At 43.1% G+C, this 27,623-nt stretch overlaps 1 protein-coding gene across 2 annotated transcripts in view; it reads left to right on the forward strand.

The window, feature by feature from the left end:
• Positions 1-167: 167 nt before the first annotated feature.
• Positions 168-27,623, forward strand: part of ttyh3b (tweety family member 3b) — a 33,003-nt gene continuing 5,547 nt past the window's right edge. Inside the window, exons 1-13 of one of the 2 annotated variants that reach the window (XM_034087521.2) lie at positions 168-653; positions 2,106-2,283; positions 12,734-12,930; positions 18,820-18,931; positions 19,542-19,762; positions 20,561-20,656; positions 20,790-20,862; positions 21,226-21,301; positions 22,994-23,049; positions 23,218-23,310; positions 23,802-23,894; positions 23,978-24,114; positions 25,934-26,107. In XM_034087521.2, the coding sequence (XP_033943412.1) occupies positions 2,158-2,283; positions 12,734-12,930; positions 18,820-18,931; positions 19,542-19,762; positions 20,561-20,656; positions 20,790-20,862; positions 21,226-21,301; positions 22,994-23,049; positions 23,218-23,310; positions 23,802-23,894; positions 23,978-24,114; positions 25,934-26,107 (1,454 nt within the window). In that variant the 5' untranslated portion in view covers positions 168-653; positions 2,106-2,157. The remainder of the gene's footprint in view (positions 654-2,105; positions 2,284-12,733; positions 12,931-18,819; positions 18,932-19,541; positions 19,763-20,560; positions 20,657-20,789; positions 20,863-21,225; positions 21,302-22,993; positions 23,050-23,217; positions 23,311-23,801; positions 23,895-23,977; positions 24,115-25,933; positions 26,108-27,623) is intronic. The other variant, XM_071203602.1, reaches the window with a different exon arrangement.

Raw genomic sequence — 27,623 nt, forward strand, 5'->3', positions numbered from 1 at the left:
CTGAGTTACTGTCCAACACTGGCAAAAGATCTGAATACTAATCACACCAGCTCTTCAAAGTAAAGCTGCTTACTGTTTTATGTACTACCATCATTTCAACGTTAGGGGGCGACCTCTTTGTGCATTTGCTCTCTTTCTCTCACACACACATACGCACGCACACACACTTTTGCATGCAGAGCTTGAGAGCTGCCGCAAAGCCCCGTCCTTCAGGGCTTTTTAAACACGGTGGTTGCTTCACGCTGCAACAATGCCATCCAATTGAGTCGCCGCAGCAGCGCTTTACTCACTGAACCGACCGTGGGAACAACACCGCACGAGGAGCACAAACCGTCATGTTTTAACGGAGAAACACGACGGCTTGAACGAAATTAAAGAAGATAGTGTGTTATTTAACCCCTGTTATTAGTCTTCCGTGGTATTGTTGCTCTTCGGTGAAAAACAGCGGGGTCTCTGGGTGAAATGAATGTGAACCGGGTAGTCGGTTGTGTTTAAATGCGGTTTCAGCCTCGGTTCGGCCGCGTTGATGCAGCAGCGCACGGCTGTGGGGGTTCAAATCCACCACCGGGAAGACAATAGGTGAAATACACGCCGGCCTGGACTCTCCCAAGACGACACTAAACGAGAGTCTGCATCCGCTTCGGCTTCACTAGGTAGGTTAACATATTTCATTTCCAACCCCCCCGACACACTTTGATGTCGGCAGACACGGAACCCTGAAGCGGATCTTAACGGTTCTCTAACCCTTTGCCTTGGAGACTCCGCAAGACTGCGGTAGTTTTAACGGTCAAAGCAGCTAATCCGTTTATATTGTTTGTGTATTGACTTCAATTCATGAGGAAACCATCGATTCAAGATTCAAAGGTTTTATTGTCATATGCACAGTGGCTACAGTGTAATTATGGCAATGAGAATCTTAAATCCCAGACTCCTCCAACAATGCAACATTAATATACAGACATAAACAATAACAACAATACAAATAGGGCGAGAAATAATAGAATATAAATAAAAATAGTGCAAGAGAATGTTGCAAGACTAATGGAGGATAAGTGAATACATGAACAATAGATGAGTTGACCTACATGCTGTCGTACAGTCAAGTCAGTAAAAGAAAGGTGTGTGTGTGCGCGCGTGTGTGTGTGTGTGTGGTGTTTGATATATAACGGCCATTTCATCGCATATTTATCTCACGAAGCCAAGGTTTTGCCGTATGGGCGTAAATTGTGTGATGCGATGTTGCTGTCAGCCATGCTGCCGTTATGATCATTCATATACAGTATGACCTCATGCGTTTAATATTCGCTTACAACGGGCTCTTTAAAATGACATTTTAGGAGATATGTTATAATCACAGCGATAGCTTTAATGACTTTTCGTTGATTAGAATGGGATGACTGCTCAATGACACTTATATTGTCGTCCCCAGTTATCATAATGCAGTCACATAGCATATTGCAATGCTGTAGCTGTATTGCAGTGATGCCTTTGTCCCTGAATGCCATTTAAAATAGCCACAGTGACAAAGGGAATATTGTTTGGCTTTTTGAACTGCATTTCTATTGCAAATATCATTCTCAAATTAACACTTTATTGTTTTGTTTCTTATTATGGTGGAAATGACAGCCGAAGACAGTATTATTGCACACTGTTATCAACATTCAGCACCTCCAGTACATATTGGAGACAGGATGTGTTTTCTTTCAATAGAAATTCTAATTAGGATGTGAAATTCGTACGGCATCTTAATACATCTGTGTTCCATTGTATTCTCAACAAATGGAAAAAGAGTGTGCAATATATTGCCAAGTAGATTGACATGTTGTTCCCACCCCAGTTAGTGACTAATCACACATAACTCATCATATTGACTTTGTAATTATGTCAGTCATCAGTAATTCAACTCAAGTTGATAGAAGCAGGCTTTGACTATCGGTAGCTGACAGATTTAGGACTGTAGATACTGAACCATTTAAATAAAATGCTTGAAGAAATAACATCGATACTACTATTCTAGCTCTCCCTAACACGACAGGTGCTGTGAATTGTCCATCAAATAATGTCTGTGCCTCGTTAACCCACAACCGTCATGGTTTTCTCTACAGTGTCCGTGTGAGGAATCGCTTTAGAGAGAGAAGTGACGGTCCCTGGATCAGGATGGCGGCCGTGGTGAACTACTCTCCGCCCTGGTGGGTGAATCTGCTCCACCGGTTGCCTCACTTCAACATCGAATTCCAGGTGGTGAGCAGTGACTTCAGACCGGAGGACTCTGAGTACCAGAAGGTAAGACAAGGACGGGGGAATTATAACCTCCCAGTCAGAATTCATCATGCCCTTCACCATCACCTTCTGCCACCTGCCCACACTGCAATTTCACAGCAGAGTGGCCAAGTGGTGACTGAGGCTGTCCTGCAACCACAGAGTTGTGGGTTCCCTCCCTGCATCGTGTGTGTGTGTGTGTGTGTGTGTGTGTGTGTGTGTGTGTGTGTGTGTGTGTGTGTGTGTGTGTGTGTGTGTGTGTGTGTGTGTGTGTGTGTGTGTGTGTGTGTGTGTGTGTGTGTGTGTGTGTGTGTGTGTGTGTGTGTGTGTGTGTGTGTGTGTGTGTGTGTGTGTGTGTGTGTGTGTGTGTGTGTGTGTGTGTGTGTGTGTGTGTGTGTGTGTGTGTGTGTGAGAAATGTCCTTGAATGAAAGCACTGATCCCCTACCTGCTCCATCTTTGTTATGGATAAAGCTTCTGCACAATTTATTACATTGCATAGTCAATAGGCAGGGGTTAGAACCCTTTACGGTTTCTATATCAATCTGAGGAATTGCAAGATAAATAGCGAGATCGGGAAGACAAAGACTCAGCATTTCATTTTTTTTATGTTTTCTCAGATGTTTGCAATTACTCAAGTCTTCAGGACTCTGAAAACTATTAAAATGAGACTTTAGATCAGGGGTAGCCAACACGGTTCCCGCGGGCACTTAGTCGCCCGCAGGGGCAACGTGAGTCGCCCGCGGTGCATGTTCTAAAAATAGCTCGCCAAGCAAATCCAAAATGTAAAAAATACACAACACAAAAAAGTAAATGTAATTAAAATAATCCCTATGCATAAACGAAACCTCAATCATAGCGAACTCTATCTACTTACTACAACTCTATATCTATCTAACACCCCTCCTCCCCCCACAATGAATATCGACCAATCACGTTCTTGCTTGATTTGCGGGACCAGCGTTGCAGTCGGGAAGAAAAGCAATGTGGCACCTCCCCGCTTCATAAGGAGTGTGACCGTGATTTTCCTTCCGGCAGAATCTACACAACACAGCAGCCCCATTGAACAGCCAAGTCGTGCCAGCCGATACAGCACATGAGGGGCAGAGTTTTACTCTGTGTGTTGCAACTTGCATATATGTTTATTGCACTTGACGCACACACACACACGTATGGCGTAATTTCCACCTGGGACAGGGGGGACATGTCCCCAGTTCTTTTCGAAATCCCGTTTGTGTCCCCCCACTTTACAAATATGTTTATTATAATTTTTTACCGCAAGCCGTCATCGCCACGGAGGAGCACAGCCTCTGTGAGCGAGAGAGAGAGAGAGCTAGGGAGAGAGCGAGCGAGAGAGCTAGGGAGAGCGAGAGAGAGAGAGCTAGGGAGAGCACACCTTTATCTATTTAATATAGATAAAGTAAGAAATCATTCCAATGTGTACTATAGGACAGTAAAAAAAAAAAACACAGTTAAAAGGGGAGTGATTAGTAAAATATGCATAAATAAAAAGAAAGAATGCTAACTAGGTAACATAACATATGAATAAACCAGTTTAAGTGATTTGTTGTTGGTTGTGATCATATTCTAAAGATGTTCGGATTATTGAAAAGTTAAAATGTGCTAAATATATACACTGCAAACAAAGAGGAGTAAAAGTAGCCCCCGATTTGTTTTATTTTTTGAAAGTAGCCCTCGCCCTATAAAAAGGTTGGTGACCCCTGCTTTAGATGAACAGCTTGCAGCTCCTACACATCATCCTAGACAATCTGATGAGGGGTAGCGAGTAGGCATTGCTTGCGTGGCTATCAATTTGTCACGAGGCGAAAAAGTGTGAAAAATGTGTTATGATGATGGACAGAAAATTGTCGCGATTGTGACAATTTGTAAAAGTTATTTAAAGAGCCGAAATGCTAATCATCTTTGGTTCCAGTTTCTTAAATATGAGGATTTTTCTGCTTTAATATTTTTAATTGAAGACGTGTGGACCCTGAACGGTTGGCTGAACCAAACGAGACATTTAAGAAACCCATTGTGAGCTAATGCTAATTGAAATGCAAGTAATCGATGAATTCGAAAAATAACCAAGAAGTAAAACCAATCATGAGAAGCATAATTGGAGTCTCTGTGTGCTGCGACTGAGTCTGCAGCGCTGCCTTATTAGAGAGCAGCTCCATCTCCAGGAGGGGCTTTGGCTCACTTTTGCTGCATTTCATTTGAATCCTCAATCAAGGTGACTTCCAAGGTCTCTGCACTAGAAACACAAACCCTGCGAAGCCACAAAAAGCCGAGACACATCGCTTAGAATCCCACATTTCCCTCAATGCAGTTTGCTGACATGCGTGGGGGGAGGAGAGGCAGGGTGCGCAAGTTCAAGAGCCGAGCGTGGGAAGGCCCCCACAGCCATGAACATGGGAGGGAGATGCAGGAGGAGTGAGAGAGATAAAAAGAGACTGATTGGAGGCGAGAGGAAAGAGAGAAGAGCCATGGGAGGTGCTTCTAAATTGCCAAACAGCCACTTCCTGCGAGCTATTCAGCATTTCACTAAGGGCCTTTGTGAGTGTGTGTGACCACTGGAATTTTAAGAACCCCCCTTTTTAGACTAATTACATCCTGACATATTTTAGCCAATGAGGCTGTTTCTATGTCACTGAGCACCCGCTCTGTAATCATATGTTTGTTTCTATGTCACTGAGCACCCCGCTCTGTAATCATATGTTTGTTTCTATGTTATTTCTACGCGCAGAAGTCGTGCATGTTATATATGTTGTATGTACATATGCCACATACAGTATGTTCCCTTTCTGTGTCAGTGCGCATTTAGCACTTAGCATTGTTTGTTGAGGTGAGGTCACAGATCTCCCTCAAGGGTCTGCGTGTGTTATTGTGCTTGTGTTGGTTTGAATGCAGGGATTCTAGTCGGGGTGAAATCATTAATTCTGGCTAGACGAGGAGAGGGAGGGATAGAGGGTGAGATAAACAAGAAGGAGGTTGAATTAGAGGGAGGGAGGGAAAAGGGGGGAGAGAGGGGGGGCTGTAGTCTGTTGTGAAAGAATGCTCTCTTTCTGCCTTTCACTCTTTCACCGAAGCCCGTCTTTAGATTGGCTCACTATATCTGTCTCAAAGGCTTTCATGCATCCACTCATCCAGCTGACACACACACACACACACACACACACACACACACACACACACACACACACACACACACACACACACACACACACACACACACACACACACACACACACACACACACACACACACACACACACACACACACACACACACAAGGTCCTACACAGTGTCCTTCAGTGCACTGAGTCCGTCACCACATCACACAATAGAGAGAGAGAGATTCTTCTGTGTAGTGTTTTTCTTTCTGATGTCTTTGGCTCAGGTTCATTTGTATTCAGCTCTCGAGCTCTGAAGCTGCTTAAAACTTTCTTCTCACACAATGTCACTCGCTCACTCATGTTGTTATTCTAGAGGACCTTTCCCTTAAGCACACTGGTTAGCATTCATTTACGAGAGCAGTTGGAGAAGTTGTCCTCCGATGACATTGACTTAATTTGGGATGCTGACTCAATGTCTTCCTGCAAGACAACTGCCTTATTTCTTTCTCCCGACGAGCTGTAATAGGAGCCGTTATCCTGAGGTTCTGCAAGGCATTAGAGTAGCGTGTGTGTCAGTCCCTGTGTGTGTGTGTGTGTGTGTGTGTGTGTGTGTGTGTGTGTGTGTGTGTGTGTGTGTGTGTGTGTGTGTGTGTGTGTGTGTGTGTGTGTGTGTGTGTGTGTGTGTGTGTGTGTGTGTGTGTGTGTGTGTGTGTGTGTGTGTGTGTGTGTGTGTGTGTGTGTGTGTGTGTGTGTGTGTGTGTGTGTGTGTGTGTGTGTGTGATGGTAGAATCGTCAGCTACCAGTCACAGCGAAACAGCTGCAGAACATTACAGAGGACTCATGTGACCTGTAATAACACATTTCACCAGCTGTCGAAAGGAAATAATCTGTAATTGGTATTCTGAATAGTTTGCTGTGGTTTACACAGTGGAAGATATTATCATTTTGAAAAGGAACAAAGTGGATCTGTATTTGTTTTTATTTATATAAGAAGGGACGATGCACATTCATTAGCATGAGCACTTGAGTCATGAAGTGCCAGATTTAGTCACAGAGGCTCGTTTTCATCTGCAGTCCCTCGTAGGCTGAGGATGGCATCAAAAGCAAAAACTCATGAGCACAATTAAAACACGTTTAGACAATAAAAAGCACTTTAAACCCAACCTATAAGCACACAACAGATACCACAGCACATACATACGCACAGATAAAAGCTAATAGGCACAGACAATTAGAAAAATAATGAATTAGCCCCTACTCATGTTTATGTAAGCATGTTTGATTGCCCAGTAACCACTGTTTTACAGATTAGGTGAAAGAGGGGCCCTACTACTACATACTGCCTGTGCTGCAGCACCTCTTTTCACCCTCTGTCTGAAACCAGAGCCCAGTCTGCTCTGATTGGTTAGCCGGCCGGCTCTGTAGTGACTGTTAAGTCAACAGCTTAGAGATGTCCCGCCCTTAGCCTATCACTTACAATGTGCTGGAGCGCTAGCCAATAGACGCACAAGTGTTAAATAGGGAGGTCCCTATGATATGGAAGTAAACAAAGAAGTCCAATGGAGGCATTTGACGGCACAAAAACCCATAACACACTACAAGAAAGGGAAACTGCAAAAGCATAATAGGGCCCGTTTTGTATGTTTAAAATAAGAAATAAGTCAAACAAGTCAACAAAGGCCTTTGTCAGATGAGCCGTTAGTGCTTTGGTTGCCCTTTGACCCAGGAGAGCAGGTGAACACTCGCAGCATGAACCTGAGGTCAGTCAGCGCCTCGGGAAAGGAGTGGAGAGGATAGTAGTGGAGCCCTTTAACTACAGAGTAACACGCGGGCAGGGAGAGTGCAAGGACAACTTACTGAGGTGGAAGTGATTGATCCTGTCAGCTCAAACACACACACACGCACGTTCACAGGCGTGCACGCACACACACTGCAATGGCCAGATTGAAAGTAGATCACTGTGCTTGACCGTTTAACATGTAGCCCCTCCTCCAGCCTGCAAACTGATCTCCAGTAGCATAGATGTACACACACTTACATCTAAGTACACACACACACACACACACACACACACACACACACACACACACACACACACACACACACACACACACACACACACACACACACACACACACACACACACACACACACACACACACACACACACACACACACACACACGCACACGCACAGAAAAGCTCACCACGCTTATTAGTAGCTAATTGATCCACACTTAATCTGCCCTGATGGTTTGTCAGCCTGTCAGTTAATCTAGCGGCCATCAGACCAGAGGCAGCAGAGCGGCTGTCTGCAGAGACCTCTCCCTTACTCTGATTAGAAATGTAACATTAATCACGTACACTTAAAATAAATAAATACTGGATCCGGTGTTGTTGCTTCATAGACAAGTTTATGTGTCAAGTAATTGTTCAAATCATTTGTCAATGACACACAAACATGTCAAACATCCAGTGGTCATGACTTTTCAGACGTAAACATGCTTGTCTTTACTTTCCACAGCAAATGTAGTTATTTTGGTTCGAGGATGTTTTTTTTAATTTAATTGTGACCTTTATTCTATTGAGGAACATGAAACAAAGATTAAGACTGATAGACAGTTTTGTTTTTATTATTAATTAATCTGTTTATCTATTTTTGCCCATATGAGCCTCAAGGTCAGATTGTTTGCATTTCCAACCAAGAAACCCAAATATATGTAGTTGAATATTATATATGACCAAATACCTGCTTAACATATGACTGAAATCATTAATCATTGATTTATTATCTAAGTATTTGTTAGTTTTAGTTCAACTCTACACTTGAGTTCATATGGAAACTAACACACTTTATATTGTCATTTTATATCACTGTATCTGTTACACTATTGTTATTCCTTTAGCGTGACATATCAATAAAAGCTTTGGCCGTTATTGCGCGAGGTTTCGTTATTTGAAGCTTAATGCATTTACTCTATGGTGTTATCGTTGATTTTAAAGACACAATAGGTCAAACAGTGCATTAGTGGAGCACAGTACGCTTTACCATAGATGTCCAGGCACTAAGCCTATAGATAATAACACAGAATAATACCAAAGACTACGGATCTACCGAGCTTATCTCCCCCTCCTCCCACCCTCATCTTCTTTAACCTGTTGTGCAGTCTAGCAATCTGTCGATGAACTCTCTCTCAGCCCTGCTTAACAAACTGGTTTCTCGTCAGAAAGAGATAATGTGCCAACAAAGAAACTTACAAATGACACATAAATGCAGGTTGTTGCTTAGATTTGATACTTTATACTTCATTCGTGTCACTTTTCATACATTATGGCAGAACATTCAGGTCTGGCCCAAGCCCCCAGGAAGTGCGCCGGACTCTGAGGAAAACATTCATTGTGGCCAAACGGCGGTACTACACTTCCGTATCAGTCACTGGGCCCGGGAAGAGTTTTTCCCATTGACTAACATTGCGAAAGAGACGTCTGTAAATCGTTGGTTCATTTTTTTAAAACTACCCAGTATGAATGTTTGTATAGCCCTTATTAAAAACATTCGGTCCTCAAGTTGTAGAATGTGCTAATAACGTTATTCTGATAGTTATTTCCCTCGGCATTATGAACGCGCATCTAACCCACGGGACCGCGCCGCCCGGCACGTTCATGTGACGTGTGCAGTACTACATGAGTTTTGCCTTTACCCATGGATGCACAATAAGAACGGATTATGTGATTATATGAATACTTTTGTGACGTTTCGCTCTCTCAAAAGTTGTGCCATTGTGTCTTCATGCGCCAATGAGCAACTCTCATATATGACGAGGCCCCACCTCCCACGCTGTATCCAGTTCTTACATCCATGGTTTTGCCTCTTAAATATATAGGCTTAATGTGTTTATATTAAACAAAAAATGTCTGGGGTTTAATCAAAACAAGACATACAAATATATCACCTTAGATTTTGGGATGGACATAGACCCCCTGGTTTATCCATTTATCTGGTAAATGATATGCAGATTATTTTATAATGAACATAATTGTAGTTGCTGCCCTATGACTGACTACCCTGCAAGTTGTTGAGCTCTGAAAACATGAATAAACATGCAAATTCTGTCTGTACAAGATCTTACATGGCCTAACCTCACCTCTGCGCAGACAGTCTATCAGCACAAGGACAACTGGATATAGGTTAACAAGAGGTGCAGCAGGAGGAGAAGGGTTATTATTACGCTTAGGAAAAGTCATTTTAGTCACAGTACAGAACAGGCAAAATTCAGTTTATTTAAACGTTATTTAAAAGCATGGTAAGTTAGGAATCAGTTCTATCTATTGGATTGTACTGCATCTGTCTTTCTCTACTGCTTCAACCCGTGGCTTTCCACTTGTAATATGTTATGTTTTATTATTTTTATTAGCATTTACTATTTATTGACTTATTATTTTAAATATATTTCGTTTTTATGGTGACTTTACATCGACTACAGATAAAACATATCGCCTCGTAGCTAAATGACCCTTTTACTATTTAAACTGAGATTTTTAAACCACCTGAGCAGCGTGCGTTTTCCAAGTTCATTTTCATTCCTGTAATTCATATCTCCTCGCCTGTAGGCTGTAGTTAGAGACAATAGAAGTGCTCTGATTCCTCACCAGGGACTGAGGGTTGTGGTTCGGACTGCGTATCAAAGATTAGCCTTCTTCCCTCCCTTCAGATGTCACATTACACCACAGGTCACATCCTATTACAGACCGATATCAAATGGTGTCCTCTCCGCTGTAGTGCTCCACTGACCCACTAGCCGCGCTGGAGGAGAAGCAGCCCATCAGATTTAATGCAGTGCCCTTTTGCTGGCCTGGTGATACATCTACCACTAATTACACTTTACTTTGAAATGCCGACCTTGTTAGTCTGCATTGTTCCTCAATGTGAAAGAGATTTGTGCCTTTGAAGGAAAGCTGGTGACAGAATATCAGCTGCCTGCCGTGTGGCTGGTTAGTCTGAACAGTTATGTCTGTGATGTTAATCAGATTCAGGAATTTCCTTGGAAAAACAACATGCCAGATCAGTCTCCAGAGGTGGAACAGATGAGCAACAGACCGCATTGTGCATTAACAATCCAATCCCAATGGAGATACAAGTGTTGTTCGCCATGTTTCTGAGGATGAGGACTTTCCTTGGAATAACAGCATACCACATCAGGCTCCAGAGAATAAAAGCCATCTTAATCAGATAAGTACATGTTGCCCTAGATATCCAAAATGTATCTTATTGGGGATACTAGTGTTTTTAACCATGTAGCGATAATGGTTAGTCTGCCCATGTTTTTGCCAAATATCAACAATTATTTGATGGATTTCCAGGAAATGTTCTACAGATATTTATTTATGGTATCCAGAGGATGAGTAGTTGGGTGGTAGGGCTGACCTGATGATGACCTGAACATGGTTTACGACTAAATACAATACAAAAGGGCTGCTCGGTTATGGCAAAAATCATAATCTCGATTATTTGAGTCAATAATTGATATCACGATTATTCATTTACTTTGAAAACATCCATTTATTGAAAAAAAATATTCGAACAGTATGTTTTTAACAGTGGATTACCCTGAATTTTAAGCATAATTCAACTGAAAAACCCCAAAAAATAATCGTTTTATTTCGATTATGTTGCTTTCATAATCGTTGCAAGACAAAATCGTAATTGCGATTAAAACACGATTAATTGAGCAGCCCTACAATACAACCATTGACAAACCTTTCAGCTTCACATCTACTTTGTAGATGTAGATATAAGCAAATGTAAGGATTACGCGCTAAATCTCCCAATTACAGTAGTGAAGGCAGTAAACATAATACTCGCTAAACATCACAACATTATCATTGAGCATGTGAGCATGTTGACGCATGGCTGTAAATAATTATGTTCTAACCCTGGAAGAAGCCTCCTCAGGTTTGAATGTTACGGTTTAGACCTTTTCAAACCTGAAGAGGTAAAATAATCCCGTAATTCAAAAGACAACAAAAGAGAACAAATGTTAATCCTTTGATGTGGGAATGCAATTTCCTTGCTGTTATTTATCTTGCAACCCCACAAATGTAACATCTAGGTCCAGGCGTCTATGTGGGGAAACACTGGCCCAAACCTTCATACTTTACATTGCCAAACAAAAATCCCTGATACATGCGTTACATGAAATGCTTTATGTAGATGAAGTCTATTCTGGCACACTCAATTCACACGCATATTTACGGGAGAGAAATCGCTGCAGGGTGAGGAAAGTGCTGGCTGGCAGGGAGGAAACCATCAAGTCAGCACGAAACGCAGCAGTAAAGAGGCCCAGGAAGTCTGTGGGAATCTCAGAGGTGGAGACAGACTTTATCATTCGTGGAGGAGTCCCCAGAATAACACTGTTGCTGTTTCTAGAAGGACTGTGGCGTCATTCCTTTGTCGACTGTAAGCAGTGTAGCAGGTGGACATTTCTGCTTTCCAGAAACGTGCCTTTGTCTCTTCTTCATGGCCCTGCAGTACAATGGCTTTTCCAGATGTGTGTGTGTGTGTGTGTGTGTGTGTGTGTGTGTGTGTGTGTGTGTGTGTGTGTGTGTGTGTGTGTGTGTGTGTGTGTGTGTGTGTGTGTGTGTGTGTGTGGTGTGTGTGTGTGTGTGTGTGTGTGTGTGTGTGTGTGTGTGTGTGTGTGTGTGTGTGTGTGTGTGTGTGTGTGTGTGTGTGTGTGTGTGTGTGTGTGTGTGTGTGTGTGTGTGTGTGTGTGTGTGGTGTGTGTGTGTGTGTGATAAAAACAGATTTAATCAGTTCCAGACAAATTGCTGTAACAGCCCTCATCCCTGTCTTCAACCATTTCTCCCTTTTTGGTTTTCACTTCAGTCGTGTCCTTTCACATTTCCTCTCTCTCTCTCTCGCGTCTCTTTTTGTTCCAAATGTAACCCCCCCCCCCCTCCCCAGCCCTTTCCTACTTTTACACTTCAAAGCTTTTAGCGGGTGTGTGATCTGTGGTGGGTCTCTGCAGCACTTCCGCTCTCTCCATGGAGGTGTGCACGTTTGATGGTGTGCAAATGTGTTTTTCATGGAATCCATCAAACAGCCATTTAACGGCTACTACTTTATGGCCGCAAATAGCTGCAGAGAGAAACACGATCTGTGCGTGTCTGTCTGCACAGGAAAAACCGAATCCTCTGTCTGTCTTTGTGTCTTGGTTTCTGCTCATATCAGCCGATTTGCTTCCTGTATATATAACCCACTTCCTTAATTGTCCCTCGTGATAAGGACTGAAGTCTGACAGAAAATGTTCAACATAAACTGAAATTTGACATTGTTTTTCTTTTTGAATCTCTCCTCTCTCTAGTCCATTTTGCTGCTGGGCTCTGTGGCGTTGCTGTGTCTGGGCCTGGACCTCATCTTTCTCCTCTTCTACTCTTTCTGGCTCTGCTGCCGGAGACGTAAGAGGGACGACTCGTCTCACTCTCACACTCACTCCCAGCAGCCCAGCCCTGACTGCTGCTGCACCGCCTGGTGCGTCATCATCGCCACGCTCGTCTGCAGGTGAGCGGTTCTCCCCATCAGATTGTGAAGACTTAGTATGCATGTATTGTTGGAAGATGTTAGACCCCACTTCAACTATAACATTTTATGCAGAATGCTTGAGTGAGTTAAGGTTAATATGTTTCATCATCCTCCCCAATTAAAGCAATTGCCCTGTTGTCTTAAGAGGATTTTTTAAATCTTCTCTCCGGGGATTGATGAGGTGCTGATTTGCTGGCTCTGTAATATAATACAGCCTGTTGCTGCACAGGCAATATCACTAAAACAGACACATAGTTACCCAATTAACATTATGTGCACCGCGTTGCTTGTACATTGGTATGGTACATTTCCTTTAATTACTATATACGGATATTTCTACCCATTTTATGCACATTTTCTAATTAGCACTTTAAAACTGAAGGGAAAAGCCATAAATCGTGTTTTAACTACTTGATACGGTTGAGAAGTTCGGGAGAAGATACACTTTTACACGCTTCCAATCCACCAGTCACTCCACAAATAGAAAATGTATATTGTTATAGTGTCAGCGACAGATAAAACTGCATCTTCCCAGGTTCACATCCAGACGGGGGCCATTGTTACATATCAACATAACAGCTGATACAAATACTGCATTGTAAAATAAATCATAATGGATTCTCATTCTCAACAAATAAATGCCATCCTAGCTTGGAAACAAAAACAAAAAGTCAGAATATATTGGAGCGACTAGAATCCTAACGGTGCGTCCACACAGCAGCTTTTCAAAAATCTTGAAAATCTTGGAGCTGGGCGTGTCTGACAGCTTGGAGATGTTTTGCGAGCAATGCGACCAACAACCAATCACATGAATCTCCCGCCCCCGACATACAAAGCAAAAAACCCTGGGAATTTTATGCGAGCAATATATATATAAACTCCCCAAACAGGCGAAAACCTACCAGTTCCACCACTGTCTCTGCCACCTCCCTCCATGCCTGGTTCCTCCGGTTTGTATCCCGTTAATAGTTCTGGTCGTAAAGAACCGGGTGATTTGCTACCGTAATTTCTCGTTTGGAATATGAGGAAATGAACTGCGGTCTGGCTCTCCCATCTTACACGCGGTTTGATTGGCTAGCGCTTCTACTGTCAGATTTGCATAAACGTGTTTGATTGGCTGGCGCTTCCAGCTCAGCTTCAAAAGTTGAACATTGCTCAACTTTTGAATCCTGGAAATCCTGGACATCCTGGAAATCTTCGCTTCGCTCCCCCACAATGCAGTTCGGCGAAAAGCGAGGCAAAGTGACGTCATCCCCATTCAAAGTCAATGGGCAGAGAAGCGTTGGAAGCGGTGGAAGTTTATTCTGAAGCTGCTGTGTGGACGTACCGTGATACATAATCCAAAGAAACACATTTTATTTTGCAGACATTTCAGGCGTTGGAATAAACTTGCAAGCCAACATCCAATGTAAACATAACTATTCTGAAAGAGATATGATAAGCCCCGTATTGCAGTTGTGGTTAGAAATAATCACATTTTTATTTCAGTGAAAATGTGATCTGCTCTTCTGTGAGTTTTGGAGTGGGTAGTCTGAGGAAACCCTTTTTAAAAAAAAATGATTTAATAAAGTCAAACATGTACTGCCATCCAGCAGAAAACATGGCTGCTCTTCTCTGGACCGCAGTCACATGAACATAGTGACTGTAAATCGACCTACATTTACACAAATCAAATCAAGTCCACTCGGTCTTATTTAAGCAGGAGGCCCATGTGGTGTAACTGGGAGCCAGCCATGTGGTTACACTCCACTGTTTGTGTTGATCCGACTGAAGGCTGTGTAAACTGTGAGATATTTCAGACATCGACCCAGCAGCAGGGCACAGAGTATTGTGACCACAGACGCTGAGCTCCTGTGTGGACTCTTCTAATCACACTCACATGCACCCAAAAACATACAAACTATTCCTCCCCCCCCCCCCCCCCCGATCACTTCTTTATATCCCATATTCTCCCCCGTCTTCCCCTTTTCTTCATCTCTCTCCGTCTCCCTCCGTTATTTCTTATTTCTCTCTGATTGGTCTTCTCCCTGGCCTAGAAAGGTTGCCACGGAGACAGAAGCAGATTTGATGCAGAGACGAGAAATAAATTATACAGTCGGAGGGAGCTGTGCGTGTTTGTGTGTGTGTTTGCGTGACTCAGTGCTGAAGAGGTTTTTTGGCTTTAACATTTCTTATTGAATATTTTATATGGACGTGTGTGTGTGTGTGTGTGAGAAAAGAGTGTGTGTGTGTGTGCGTTCCTGGTTTGCTCATGCGATTCTTTGTTCTCCATTTAACATGACATCATAGCTTATTTTTGGCTCGGCACCAACCACATGTGTGGGCTTCCTCCATTTGTGTGCAGGTGCAGAGTGTTTGGGTAGGAGAGGCTGCTTCTTGATTTACTGTGTTGTGCTACGTGGAGAGAATGTGGTGCTGCAACAATCAGTCTTCTAATGGATCAGTCAATCAACAGGAAATTAATTAAATATATTTGGAGATGGATCCAGCTTTTCCAGAGTTACTTGAATATCTCTGGGCTTTGGATTGATGGCAAAAAACAAGTAATTGTAGGATATTGTGGACATTTATATTTGTCATTTTTTCCTATTTCTTCACGTGTTATAGGCAGAAATACTTCTTTATTCACTTCTTACATTTTGAAACCCAAAAAATGAGTATGGCAACAGTATGGCATGGTGATACATCTCTCCAATCTTTCCCCAAGATTTAAACAAATATATGTTACTTGTTCTTTGTAATAATTCTTTAATTTAGGTGACATCAGGCCAAGTATGACAATCTGCAGCTGACCATGACTCAATAGATGAACAGCTCTAACACTGCATTTCATTATTACAATAATAAAAAATGCTTATTAAAGTTACATTTCTTAGCATTTCATCCATTTTAATCCAGTCTGGGAATGGCGGGCTCAGCGGTGAGGATCAAAGCTACTTAATAGATGTGTATACATTCATTAATGCTGGGTAAATGTCAGCAGTACTTTCTATCAAAATGGCGTTTGATCACAAACATGTGAAGGATTATAACTTTGATGTTGCTTGGGTATGAGATGGTGAGACCCAAAAGGCTCATTGAAGTCAAGACGAGCGCCAAAGCAGATTGAGGCCTAAAGAATAATCATTATTTGCCACCCCGGCTTATATTGCAGCATTTTGGGGGCATTAGGTGTGTGTGTGTTGTCAACTGTTTACATGCAGTTTGTGTGATCAACACACACTGCCCGACGTACCGAGTATAAAATGAGACGTGTCACTTTGCTGTACCGCTAATTGGATGCATTTATTTTGGATGCAGTTTGGTTTGGACCCAGTTAGTTCCCTCACGACAACATGTACCGTCTCATCCACTGAGCTCCAGTTGCATGCATGTTAGTGTGCTCATGTAGCTGCAGCAAAGCATTATAAGCTTTATTATGTCCGTCCTTTTCACCTGACATTAGAGTTAAGCAGCATTTAATCTCACAGAGTTAGCTTCAGTCCAAAGGGGTTGCTGTAACTTAAATATCTCAGTGATGTGTGTGTAGGATCAATTCCTTTATTCAACGCTAATGTGGCTAATATTTGTCAGCAATTATTGGACTTCTGAACTAGTGTCTACCTTCCCCCTCCCTTTGATGTTTCATACCCTAAACTGTGGTTGATGAAATGGTAAATGGACTTCATCTTATATAGCGCTTTGTCCCGTCTTTGCGAGTCCCCAAAGCGCTTCACATACAATTCATCGTTCCCCCCCATTCACATCCATTCATAGTGAAGCTGCCATGCAAGGTGCCACCTGCTCAGGGAATTATCAGACCAACACACACACACACACACACACACACACACACACACACACACACACACACACACGCACACGCACACGCACACACACACACACACACAACACACAACACACAACACACACAACACACAACACACAACACACCGTTGGCAATGACATCGGGAGAAACCTGGGGTTAAGACATGTTGGTCACTCTCGCTGGGATAACCCTTCTGATTGGAAGACGACCGCATGAACTCGCGGCCAGCCGCCCCTGCTTCATAAAGTAAATAATCCCCTGATAGGAGCAGCAGGTATTAAACCAGCAAGATAAACTCATAGAGAGAGGAGGGATGAAGGGAAGTGGAGAGAGAAAGGAGTGGCGGGAGGGGAGAAGATGATGAGTGGAGAGGGAGAGGATTTACTGGTTAAACCGAGAGGACATGAAGGGCGGAGTGAGATGGTGGGCGGCAGGATGGGTGGGGAAGCTGTCAGATAAAACAGAAGATATTTAATATGTCTCCATGCCTTTAATCATCTTTAGTTGCTTTCTCTTGTCAAGCTTGTTTCCCTCTGTATTTGTTTATTTTATGTCAGATGTGAAGTCCATCGTTAAGCTCTGAAACACACTCTTACACAAAGGCATGTGTGTGTGTGGAAACCAGCTGTAACGCGGGGCTACTTAAGATCTAATGGGCTAGAATGAATTGCCTTAACAATGCCCATACATTTCCCTCTACAAATCTGTCAGTTGTTAGTGCACAGACAGAGACATCATCAATACAATGAGGGCAGTCACACACACACACACACACACACACACACACACACACACACACACACACACACACACACACACACACACACACACACACACACACACACACACACACACACACACACACACACACACACACACACACACACACACACGCACACGGTAGACAAAGACAAAAGAGGGGGCTACAAGAGCTTTGCGGGGCGAGTGAGAACATTTGAGCATCATGGGGAGGGGCTGAGTGGGAAAAGGGTCAGATGTGAAGGAATAAGTGTAAAGGGGATAAGATGGTGGGGGGGGGGATCATGTGGGCGACGGGGATCATGTGGGCGACGGGTAGTTGTGGTTTGAACTTGATTAAGGGGCACAAGGTTTTTGAAGAAAGAGTGCTGAGGTCATGAACCTCAGATATTGTGTAGCATGTGTCATGTGTGAATGTGGATGCAGAGCTGCAGAAGGATCATATTATGTGCGGTCTGTTGACCCAATTATTGTGTAGTGTGTGTGCGCGCCTGTGTGTGCGCGCCTGTGTGTGCCTGTTGGAGGCTGGGGGGGGTGACACCAAATCAAAGAGCTCAGCGCCCCCTGTTGCTGTTTAACAGAGGAACTATATTAATGACTTTACATCTTGATCCGTTACAGTGTGTGTAGGGCTCATAGACTGTATATATAAGGTAGGGCTGCATCATCTGAGGACAATATGCAGTAACATTTTTGAATATCGATATAACTTGCTATACATTTTTTGTATTCAATTCTACCTTTCTGCTGCTTCCATTACACTGCAAAAAATGAACAAATTGCTTATAAAAAAACAGTTCTCCCTTTCTGCTGCTTTCTGTAAACTTAAAAAATATAACAAATTGCTTTATAAATAAAAAACAATGGAAGGAAAGGATTTCCAACATCCAAAAAGTGAATGATAACGATTTTTAAAGTCATTCAGAAGAAAGTAGAAGTAGAAATCTGCACTTCAAAATGTAACTGCAATTTTAGAGCCTTTGAGCTGTTTTTATTTCCATTCATTTCAAAACCATAGACATGCCCAAGGACACTTAGACCAATTGACTGCAGTGCAGGGGTTAGGGATCGAACCATTTACTCTCTGATTGGTAAACACTCATTCACCCCCCGCGCCACAGTCAGCCACACAAGCAGACAATGGGGTTGATGTTAGAAAGACGATAAACTGTTCGGCCCTTGTTGTGAGTGCATGTATGGATGTGAGAACTCACTCATCCATATTGATTACGTTTATGCCATCCGATGGTTGAATTAGTCATTGTGTTAACACTTGGCACTTCCTGTTTTCTGCCCTCCAGCGCTGGCATTGCCGTGGGTTTCTACGGCAACGGGGAGTCGAGTGATGGGGCCAATCGTTTGGCCTACTCCCTCCGTCACGCCAACCGCACCGTGTCCGGGGTGGAGAAACTGGTGAGTGGCCCGCTGGATCCCGACACTGCACCAATGTCAAATAAAAAAGGAATATATATATATATATATATATATATATACGACACGATGCGATGATACTTCATTGTCAGAGCGAGTCTGAAATGTTTATTGCATCAGAGCAGCCCCATTTGCAACATCAACAAGGACAGCTTTTTAAGATACAAGGGAACATTTAGCATAACATTACAATCACTGGAGAGAACCAAGACCCTTTGACTTACATTTGACCTGAGATGTAGCTCTGTATTTCCTTTGAGGATTGACTGGTGCACAAAAGAGTGCTTCGGTCTAACTTTTTTAAATCGTGGAACCCTGTATGTATAACAATTGATATGAACTGTTCAGGACATGGTCGGGTTCAGAGATGATGTTGGACAGCCTCAATATGTCATCATGGTAGGCTGATTCATCGAGTCTCTCAAGACAACATACAAACAACAAGCATTCATACTTCAATATGCAGATACATATATCGGTTTAGGTTTCAAATAAATATGTTTGAACGTGTATACAAATATATATATTGTGTCAGTGTACGCTGGCTAATATGATCCATCAAAGCTGATTCCTGTGTCCTGTGAACATCCAGGTGACGGACAGCGCCCTCGCCTTGAACCAGACGGTGGAGGAGAGCTTGGTGCAGCTGGAGACGGCCTATCAGGAGCAGACGGACTACGTGTCCATTGTCCAGAAGCTGCAGGGACAGCTGGACGAGCTGGTGCGGCTGATGGTGGACGTTCCCTTCTGGTCCAACACCAACATCTCCCTGGAGGACTTGGCCCGCAAGACGGAGGCGTTTGATTTTTACAGGTCAGTTCTTACAAGTATTGATGTGTGTTTGTGAGATACAAAGTATTTGCTGGATGTGCAGAGGGGGAATCAGCAAAGTTACGTGTGGTCTCCACCTCGAAGAAGAAGAGATTTTATTAGGACTGCGCAATTATTGGAATTCAGACTTTTACAATATTCAAATGGAGGAAAGTGCAATATTTGGTAAAGGCTAAATACATCAAATATATTTAGGAATAAAGTGTTGTGGTGCTTTGGAGAAGTCCCAACGTACACATAGGTTTGTAACAGATTATCTAAAAAAAGAAACACACACCTGGATGATTGAAATATATTTTTATGTTTTAAAAATGATCTAATGATGATCTAATTTCATCATAATAACCACAATTAGATGTTTTTCAAAAATGGTGAATCCCATATTTTGATGTAAAGGGACTTCCTAGTGAAGTAAAGGTTAAATATGAAAGAAATAGGTTATTCATACAGTATTATACAAACAATAAATGTAACCACTTTGGCGTGATGAATACGTTAATACCCATTAAACCATTAAAACAATGGAAAGAGTAGATATTACAAATCCCTGTGAATAAACCAATGCCATTGTTTTACTTTCATACCTTATACTGTAAGTCAAAAACCTTTAATACAATTGAGCTAGTGATGTCGTTCTCAGTTTGACCCTGATGTGCGTGAATGTCCGACAGCGTGTGGCAAAGCGTTAATCAGCTGATGTGTGTTGCTTCTCATTAGCAGCTGGTTCAGTTCTGTGAGATCCCCTGTGTGTCCTAAACGCTGTGTAACCGTGTGTTACAGGTGGTTGGGGTATCTCGGCCTGCTGCTGTTCGATGTACTCATTTGCCTCCTGGTGCTCTTCGGCCTGATACGCAACTCCAGAGGCACTCTGATTGGGTAATCTACATTACATCACTCTCCTAAACCTGCTCCTATTGGACGATCCGAGTCCTTTGTACACTCTGAATCTGTGTGTTAGAGCACCTCATGTTGCTCACTTTAACGACGTGTGTGTGTGTGTGTCCCATAGAGTGTGTCTGCTGGGTGTTTTGACTCTGATAATCAGCTGGGGGTCTCTCGGCATGGAACTGGCTGTCGCTGCTGTAAGTGTAACCATGGCAACATCGCAGAGCTCCGCAGTGATGTAATCTTTTTTCTTTTTCCCACCGCTCGAGCGAGCGTGTTCTCAGTGTACTGTAGGCTGATGGGTCGTGTGTGTGTGTGTGTGTGTGTGTGTGTGTGTGTGTGTGTGTGTGTGTGTGTGTGTGTGTGTGTGTGTGTGTGTGTGTGTGTGTGTGTGTGTGTGTGTGTGTGTGTGTGTGTGTGTGTGTGTGTGTGTGTGTGTGTGTGTGTGTGTGTGTGTGTGTGTGTGTGTGGTGTGTGTGTGTGTGTGTGTGTGTGTGTGTGTGTGTGTGTGTGTGTGTGTGTGTGTGTGTGTGTGTGTGTGTTTGCTCACCCTCTTACAGTCAGCCAGCGACTTCTGCGTCTCCCCGGATACCTACATCACCAGGGTAACCAAGGAAAACGCTGTCATCGACCAAGGTACGCAGACTATAAAATACAGAACCAGCGATCACACATTTCTTTAGGTTTTTGTGATATGAAACAGGGTTTCCAAAACACTCGGAGTGAATCATCAAAACAATGCGGCCTCTTCCTCCAAACACTGAGAGCCAAACCATAGACTATTTATCCTTTTCAGATTGTTTTATTTTCGTCTTTTTAGATGCCTGAAGACATAAAACAGTACAGTATGCCATAAGATTGCCATTGTCTTTCACAACCGCTCATATGTACGTCATCTGGGGGTAAATGACAGACTCCACACCGCGGCAGAAAGCAGGGTTTCCAAAGCATTGAAGCTCGTGAATCGTATAAGAAAGCAGTGTCGACATGCAAACACCTCTTACAGGTTAAACATGTCCGACAATAGACTCTTTTCTTTGTTTAATTCAAGTATTGTGAGATGCCTGAAGAGATCAAACAGTGCAGTATTGCTTAGGGAAAAGAAACAAGAAGCTTTGTACCATTCCTATTTCACAACCACTCATCTCTATGACAACTGGGGATGGCTTTAGGTTCTGCTGGAGAAAGACAACACATATTATAATTTGTGATGATAAAGTATGTATTATAATACTGGACCATGAAGAAGCAAGGAAATAATATGATTGGTAAGCCTCCACACTTGGGTCTCACCCTGACATGTGGCTTCTCCTTTAAGCAGGAAGTGTGTGTGGTCTGTATGATATGTGTGAATCCGAGCGGATGGTGTTTGAGTGACACTTGGGTATCTAAAAGCTCTTCCTCCCTCTGCTGACTGCAATGCATCAGCAGCTCTGCTGCCTCTCGCTCTCATCCTGCCCGTCCCAAATGTTCAAAACAAACATATGAAACCCTCAGAGCACATTACGGATTTTTCTCTCAGGATCATTATTAGATTTTCTCTCTCTCTCTCTCTCTCTCTCTGCATCCTTCTATGTCCCTCTTTACCTCTCAATTACTCCCTTTCTTCCTCTCCCTCCCCCGTGCACTCTTATCTAATGAGTCCTGTTGGCTGTCAGTCGTTTCCGCTCTGCAGCGCACAGATGTTGCCTCTGTCTCTCACACACACACACACACACACACACACACACACACACACACACACACACACACACACACACACACACACACACACACACACACACACACACACACACACACACACACACACACACACACACACACACACACACACACACACACACACACACACACACACACACACACACACACACACACACACACACACACACACACACACACACACACACACACACACACACACACACAGATATGCCTGAGTGATACTGCTAACTCAAGCCTCATTGGAGAGCCTGGGTCTTGTTTGCCTTTCTTCAGCAGGCGTGTTAAAGGATCCTAAAGTCCCCAAACACAACACGGCTGATGAGCTTTTATTCACTACGCTTCCAAACTTTGGAAACCCTATACCGGGACATATCAGAGAGGCTACCCAGTAGACACTTTCAAACAACAGCTGAAAACAGATGTATTGTATTGCTTTCATTAGCGACATGTTGGTCTTCCTTTGTTTACATGAGGGTTATTTGACTTTGTGTGTTACAAGTGCAATACAAATAAAGCTTACTATTATTTATTTAATTCTACTGTATATTGTAAATACATGTATCATTATTATTCTATTCATATGTATCTCTATCTGTTTCCCAGATATCCTGCAGTATTACCTGAGGTGCAGCCCTGGCCAAATCAACCCCTTCCAGCAGGTAACTTCACCGTGTTGTCAGAGGGCTTTCTTTCTGCTTTTGTGTAATATATGTCTTTCATTCTGGAGTCCTGTACATAACTAAAAACTAAGTACTGTACATAACTAAAACATATATATATATATGTGTGTGTCTGTTTGTCTCTTGTGTCTCCGTGGTGTTTTGCAGAGGCTGTCAGGGAGTCACAAAGCATTGGTGGAGATGCAGGATGATGTGGCAGAGCTACTGAGATCAGCAACACGTGAATATGCCAACACCAAGGTGTGTGTGTGTGTGTGTGTGTGTGTGTGTGTGTGTGTGTGTGTGTGTGTGTGTGTGTGTGTGTGTGTGTGTGTGTGTGTGTGTGTGTGTGTGTGTGTGTGTGTGTGTGTGTGTGTGTGTGTGTGTGTGTGTGTGTGTGTGTGTGTGTGTGTGTGTGTGTGTGTGTGTGCGCAATGATGTGTAGGTCTTTATTTTCACGGCTGAGTGGACTTGCTTTAGTGGGAGCGTGATGAGAGTGGAAGTTACAAAAGGGGCACGTGTTTATCTGGTGTGTGTGTGAGGACTATATTTTTGATGAATGTTGTGTCCTCGTGCTAAAAGTTGTTTTATTAGCTCGATTTTCATTCACCTTTTACCTTTTTTGTTTGTTTATCTTTCCCACTGCAACGCGTCTTTGAGCACCTGATAAAGCCAATCAAATACGTGCAATTACGTATCTGCCACTACAATTTCCATCGGGATGAATAAAGTACATTTGTCTTGATGCGCAGGGGAGTCTGGAGCAGATCCAGTCGGTGCTGAACTCCACCGAGGTCGGTCTCCACCAGCTGACCGCCCTGGTGGACTGCCGCAGCCTTCACATGGTGAGTCAGTCCGTGTGTCGCGTTGGAAAGAAACAACTCGTCACTTCCAACCCGTTCTAAACAGCAGACTCCTCTCCGTGCAGGACTACGTTCAGGCGCTGACCGGGCTGTGTTACGACGGCGTGGAGGGCGTCATCTACCTCGTTCTCTTCTCCTTCGTCACCGCTCTGATGTTCTCCTCCATCGTCTGCAGTGTGCCACATACCTGGCCTGGCAAGAGGTAACACACACACACACACACACACACACACACATATACACACGTAGTCTCTCTGAGAAGCACACACACGTCTTTACAATCCTTAATCTGAACACTAACATCTAACATGTAACTAGTTCTAACTTGGAAGTGGGTTAACGTGACTTTACGACCTGCAGACAGTGGAAAGAGCCATAACGAATCCACTCAGTGCCATGCATGTCATTCTTTAAGTGTGTTTGCCTCCTGAGCTGTTCTCTGTACGTCCTCCTGCCTGTCTTTGCACCATTTCCTCTGCAAGCTTTCTTTGTTTTACCGTTAGCACTGCCAGTCTGGCTGATTGTCTGTTTCCATGTTTATACTTATCTCTCATTTTGCTTTTCCTCGCTGTGGACTTGGAGCTCCAGTTTTGTGTTAGATTGTTTTTCTTTTCTGTGCCCCACTTCCTCCTTCTGTTCCGTCCCTCTCTCCTCTCTCCCTGTCCTGATTTGGAAATGCTTCGGGCTTCAGCGAATGATGGTGGATATCGAGGAATTAAACGACCCTATGGTCCCATAAAAACAGCCTGTTCCGATTCAGCCATTCAAACAAATAATTAGCAGCGAACATCAGTGCAAGAGCTCTAGACTGATGACTTTCACTCTGATTGTAATCATTAAACACAGCTGTGCCACAATAGTGGGTTTTTACGCTCGGTTTTTCGGTGTGAATTACCAATAAATGCTAATGCGTGGCTCAGCAGGTGTTAAACAATAATCCATCATGTCCCCGATTTGAGCAGAAGTAACTGCTCATGGGGTCAGCTGCATATTAGCCTGACTGTCCTGCAGCCGGCTGCTTGATAAACTGCACAGATTAGCTCTTTGTTGGTTTCCTGAGGGAAACACTGCCACCTGGTGGCCAGTCACCGCAGTACGTGTCTGAAAATACCGTAGGATATTCCAATAAACCAAATCTGTCCTCCCGCCATCTTTACTTCTTTGAAACATTACCAGCCTCATGTGGGTTTGTTAATATTGGTACAACTGGTATAGACCTCCCAAAAACAACAAAGAAAATAGCCTTGAAAATAGGGTCTACATGTTCACACGTACATGTATTCTGTGGTTGACCTATACATTTTAGAAGCCAGTACATTTCTGTAGCCAGAGATCCAACTTCCAAATCAGCACACATCGTATTTGATGCCTCATTCTGTTACGTTGCTGGCCGTTTATTTTTTACATTTTTGACCATTTTATGTCTGAAAATGGTTTTGCCTAAACCAGCCATGTTATCTCTTTTTTCCCTGATGTTTTTGCTTTTAAGTTTCATGGAGCGCTCAGTGATGCATGAAGTACTTTGAAAGAGAGTAATCTAACTTTGATTCAGATTAGACAAATTGAGATGGACAGTAATTATGAAGAGATTTCAATAGAGAATGACTGCATGAAGAACAAATACTGCATGTTTCTACATACTAGGACAACTTTTAGAATATTGAAGAGTTCTTTACCTTTGTATTGTTAAATATAATGTAAAAACCCAAGCATCAGCTTCACGGGTCCACCCGGGCTGTGTAGTGATATGAGAGACCCTGATGTACTTGTAGTGGACGTGTGTTGTAGATGAATGCTGCCCATGTTCCTTTTCTTCTTGTTCAGCTGCTTTGGCGCTGGAGGCATGGCCTTACCCAGTGTTTTGTATCAGAGGACTCCACATAGCACACCTTCCCCCTCTCCTAACCTCCTCTTCACTTGTTTACACTCTGTTGTCTCTCTCGGATCTTCCTCCCCTCTACCCCCCTCCCCGTTATCCATCATGCCCTCTCGTGCCCTGCCCTAACCCTGACCAATTGAAGGACGGATGAGGAAGACGGAGAGGACGAGTCGGGCGCCTCACGGGGCGGTGTGCACGATAACCTGTACCGCGTTCACATGCCCAGTCTCTACAGCTGTGGCTCCAGCTACGGTAGCGAAGCTAGCCTGCCCGCTACCGCCCACACTGTCAGCAATGCCCCCGTCACTGAATACATGTGAGTTAGCACCCACCGCTGGCTGGAGGCTAGCAGGATCAATACACTTCCTGCAATAGGTAGCTGATGCTTGCCCCCCCCCTGACCCAGACTAGCAGCATAGCTACGGTCACTGCCTGCAATACGCTAAGTTAGAATAGCTGTAGCACATCCCTCAGGACACTTTACCAGCACTCAGCGAGTTACAACCCTTCACTAGCTTTCCCTGTGATGCTGATAGAGAAACAATGCTGCCTGTTTCAGTCCACGATGTAAGCATAACAAACAGATTCAAGATTAACGTAAGTTCATACTTTCACCCTGCTTGCTACGGTTTGCCAAAGGAGTGCTTGCTCTGAACACAACACATAATACAGCTATTGGCTTTAGCCTGCCACTGCCTGCTTTAGCTGTGAGCAAATCTACTACTTTGTGCTGCTTACTGCTACAAAGAGATCTTTGACTCTGCAGCCAGGGTTAAGAAAACAGACACTGCCTATCATTTGGCATTGTGAGGTTTTGGACCAATAGAGGACCATGTTTTTAATGCTTTAGGAGATGATCAAGGTCTGCATACATAATAATACTGATGACTATGTTAAAGGCTTTCAGTGAGATGTATATCCTCCTGTGTAGCCAGAAAGTCACATAAAGCTTCTCCCGTTGAGTAAAGCCTCACTTACATTCATGCTCAGACACATCTATCATATTTACCGAAGGGTTGTAGCTCTCTGACTGTCGCCATCAGGGATCAATTCGACTGTTCAACATAGAATGCCAGACATTAAGGACATAGTCACTTACTATTTGGAAATTACCAATACATTATTTTTACATATTTGCTATGGGTACACACACACACACACACACACACACACACACACACACACACACACACACACACACACACACACACACACACACACACACACACACACACACACACTACATACATACATACACACACACACACACACACACACACACACACACACACACGCTGATAAAAATACAATTTCACTGAGCCAGTGTCCCTTTGTTAGACTTCATGTTTATCTTTTGTCATTGTTAACCCTTAGATGCACGAGTGACGGGACCCTACACTCTTCCATAAGTGGGTCTAAAAGGACTTAGAATAATGTGTTGTTATGATATTTTTGTAATTTTGGTTGAGAAAAATCACTTGTATGATATTTAGTGTTATATTTTTGGTTCACACTAGAAATATTTTATATTTATTTTTTCACTATTTATAATTTTAGACCTTTTTTTTACATTTTGAAAAAAAAACGAAATTCCAGAGAAAATGCATGCGGGTCATTTTTGACCCACTTGTGGAAGCTTGGGGTAGAAATACAAAAACTACTATTTCTTAAAATTTAAATTTAAAATTTGAATGGCATGATCTCCAAAACATGTTTTTTGAGGAATAGCTGGAATATGAAATGATAAAAAAATGTAATTACAAAGATACTTCAAGAAAACCACCTCAAAGGGTTAAAAAGACCCACTTATGCATCTAAGGGCTAAGAAAGAA

This window comes from Pseudochaenichthys georgianus, chromosome 1 (genome assembly GCF_902827115.2).
Source record: "Pseudochaenichthys georgianus chromosome 1, fPseGeo1.2, whole genome shotgun sequence".
In the NCBI taxonomy this organism is placed as follows: domain Eukaryota; kingdom Metazoa; phylum Chordata; class Actinopteri; order Perciformes; family Channichthyidae; genus Pseudochaenichthys; species Pseudochaenichthys georgianus.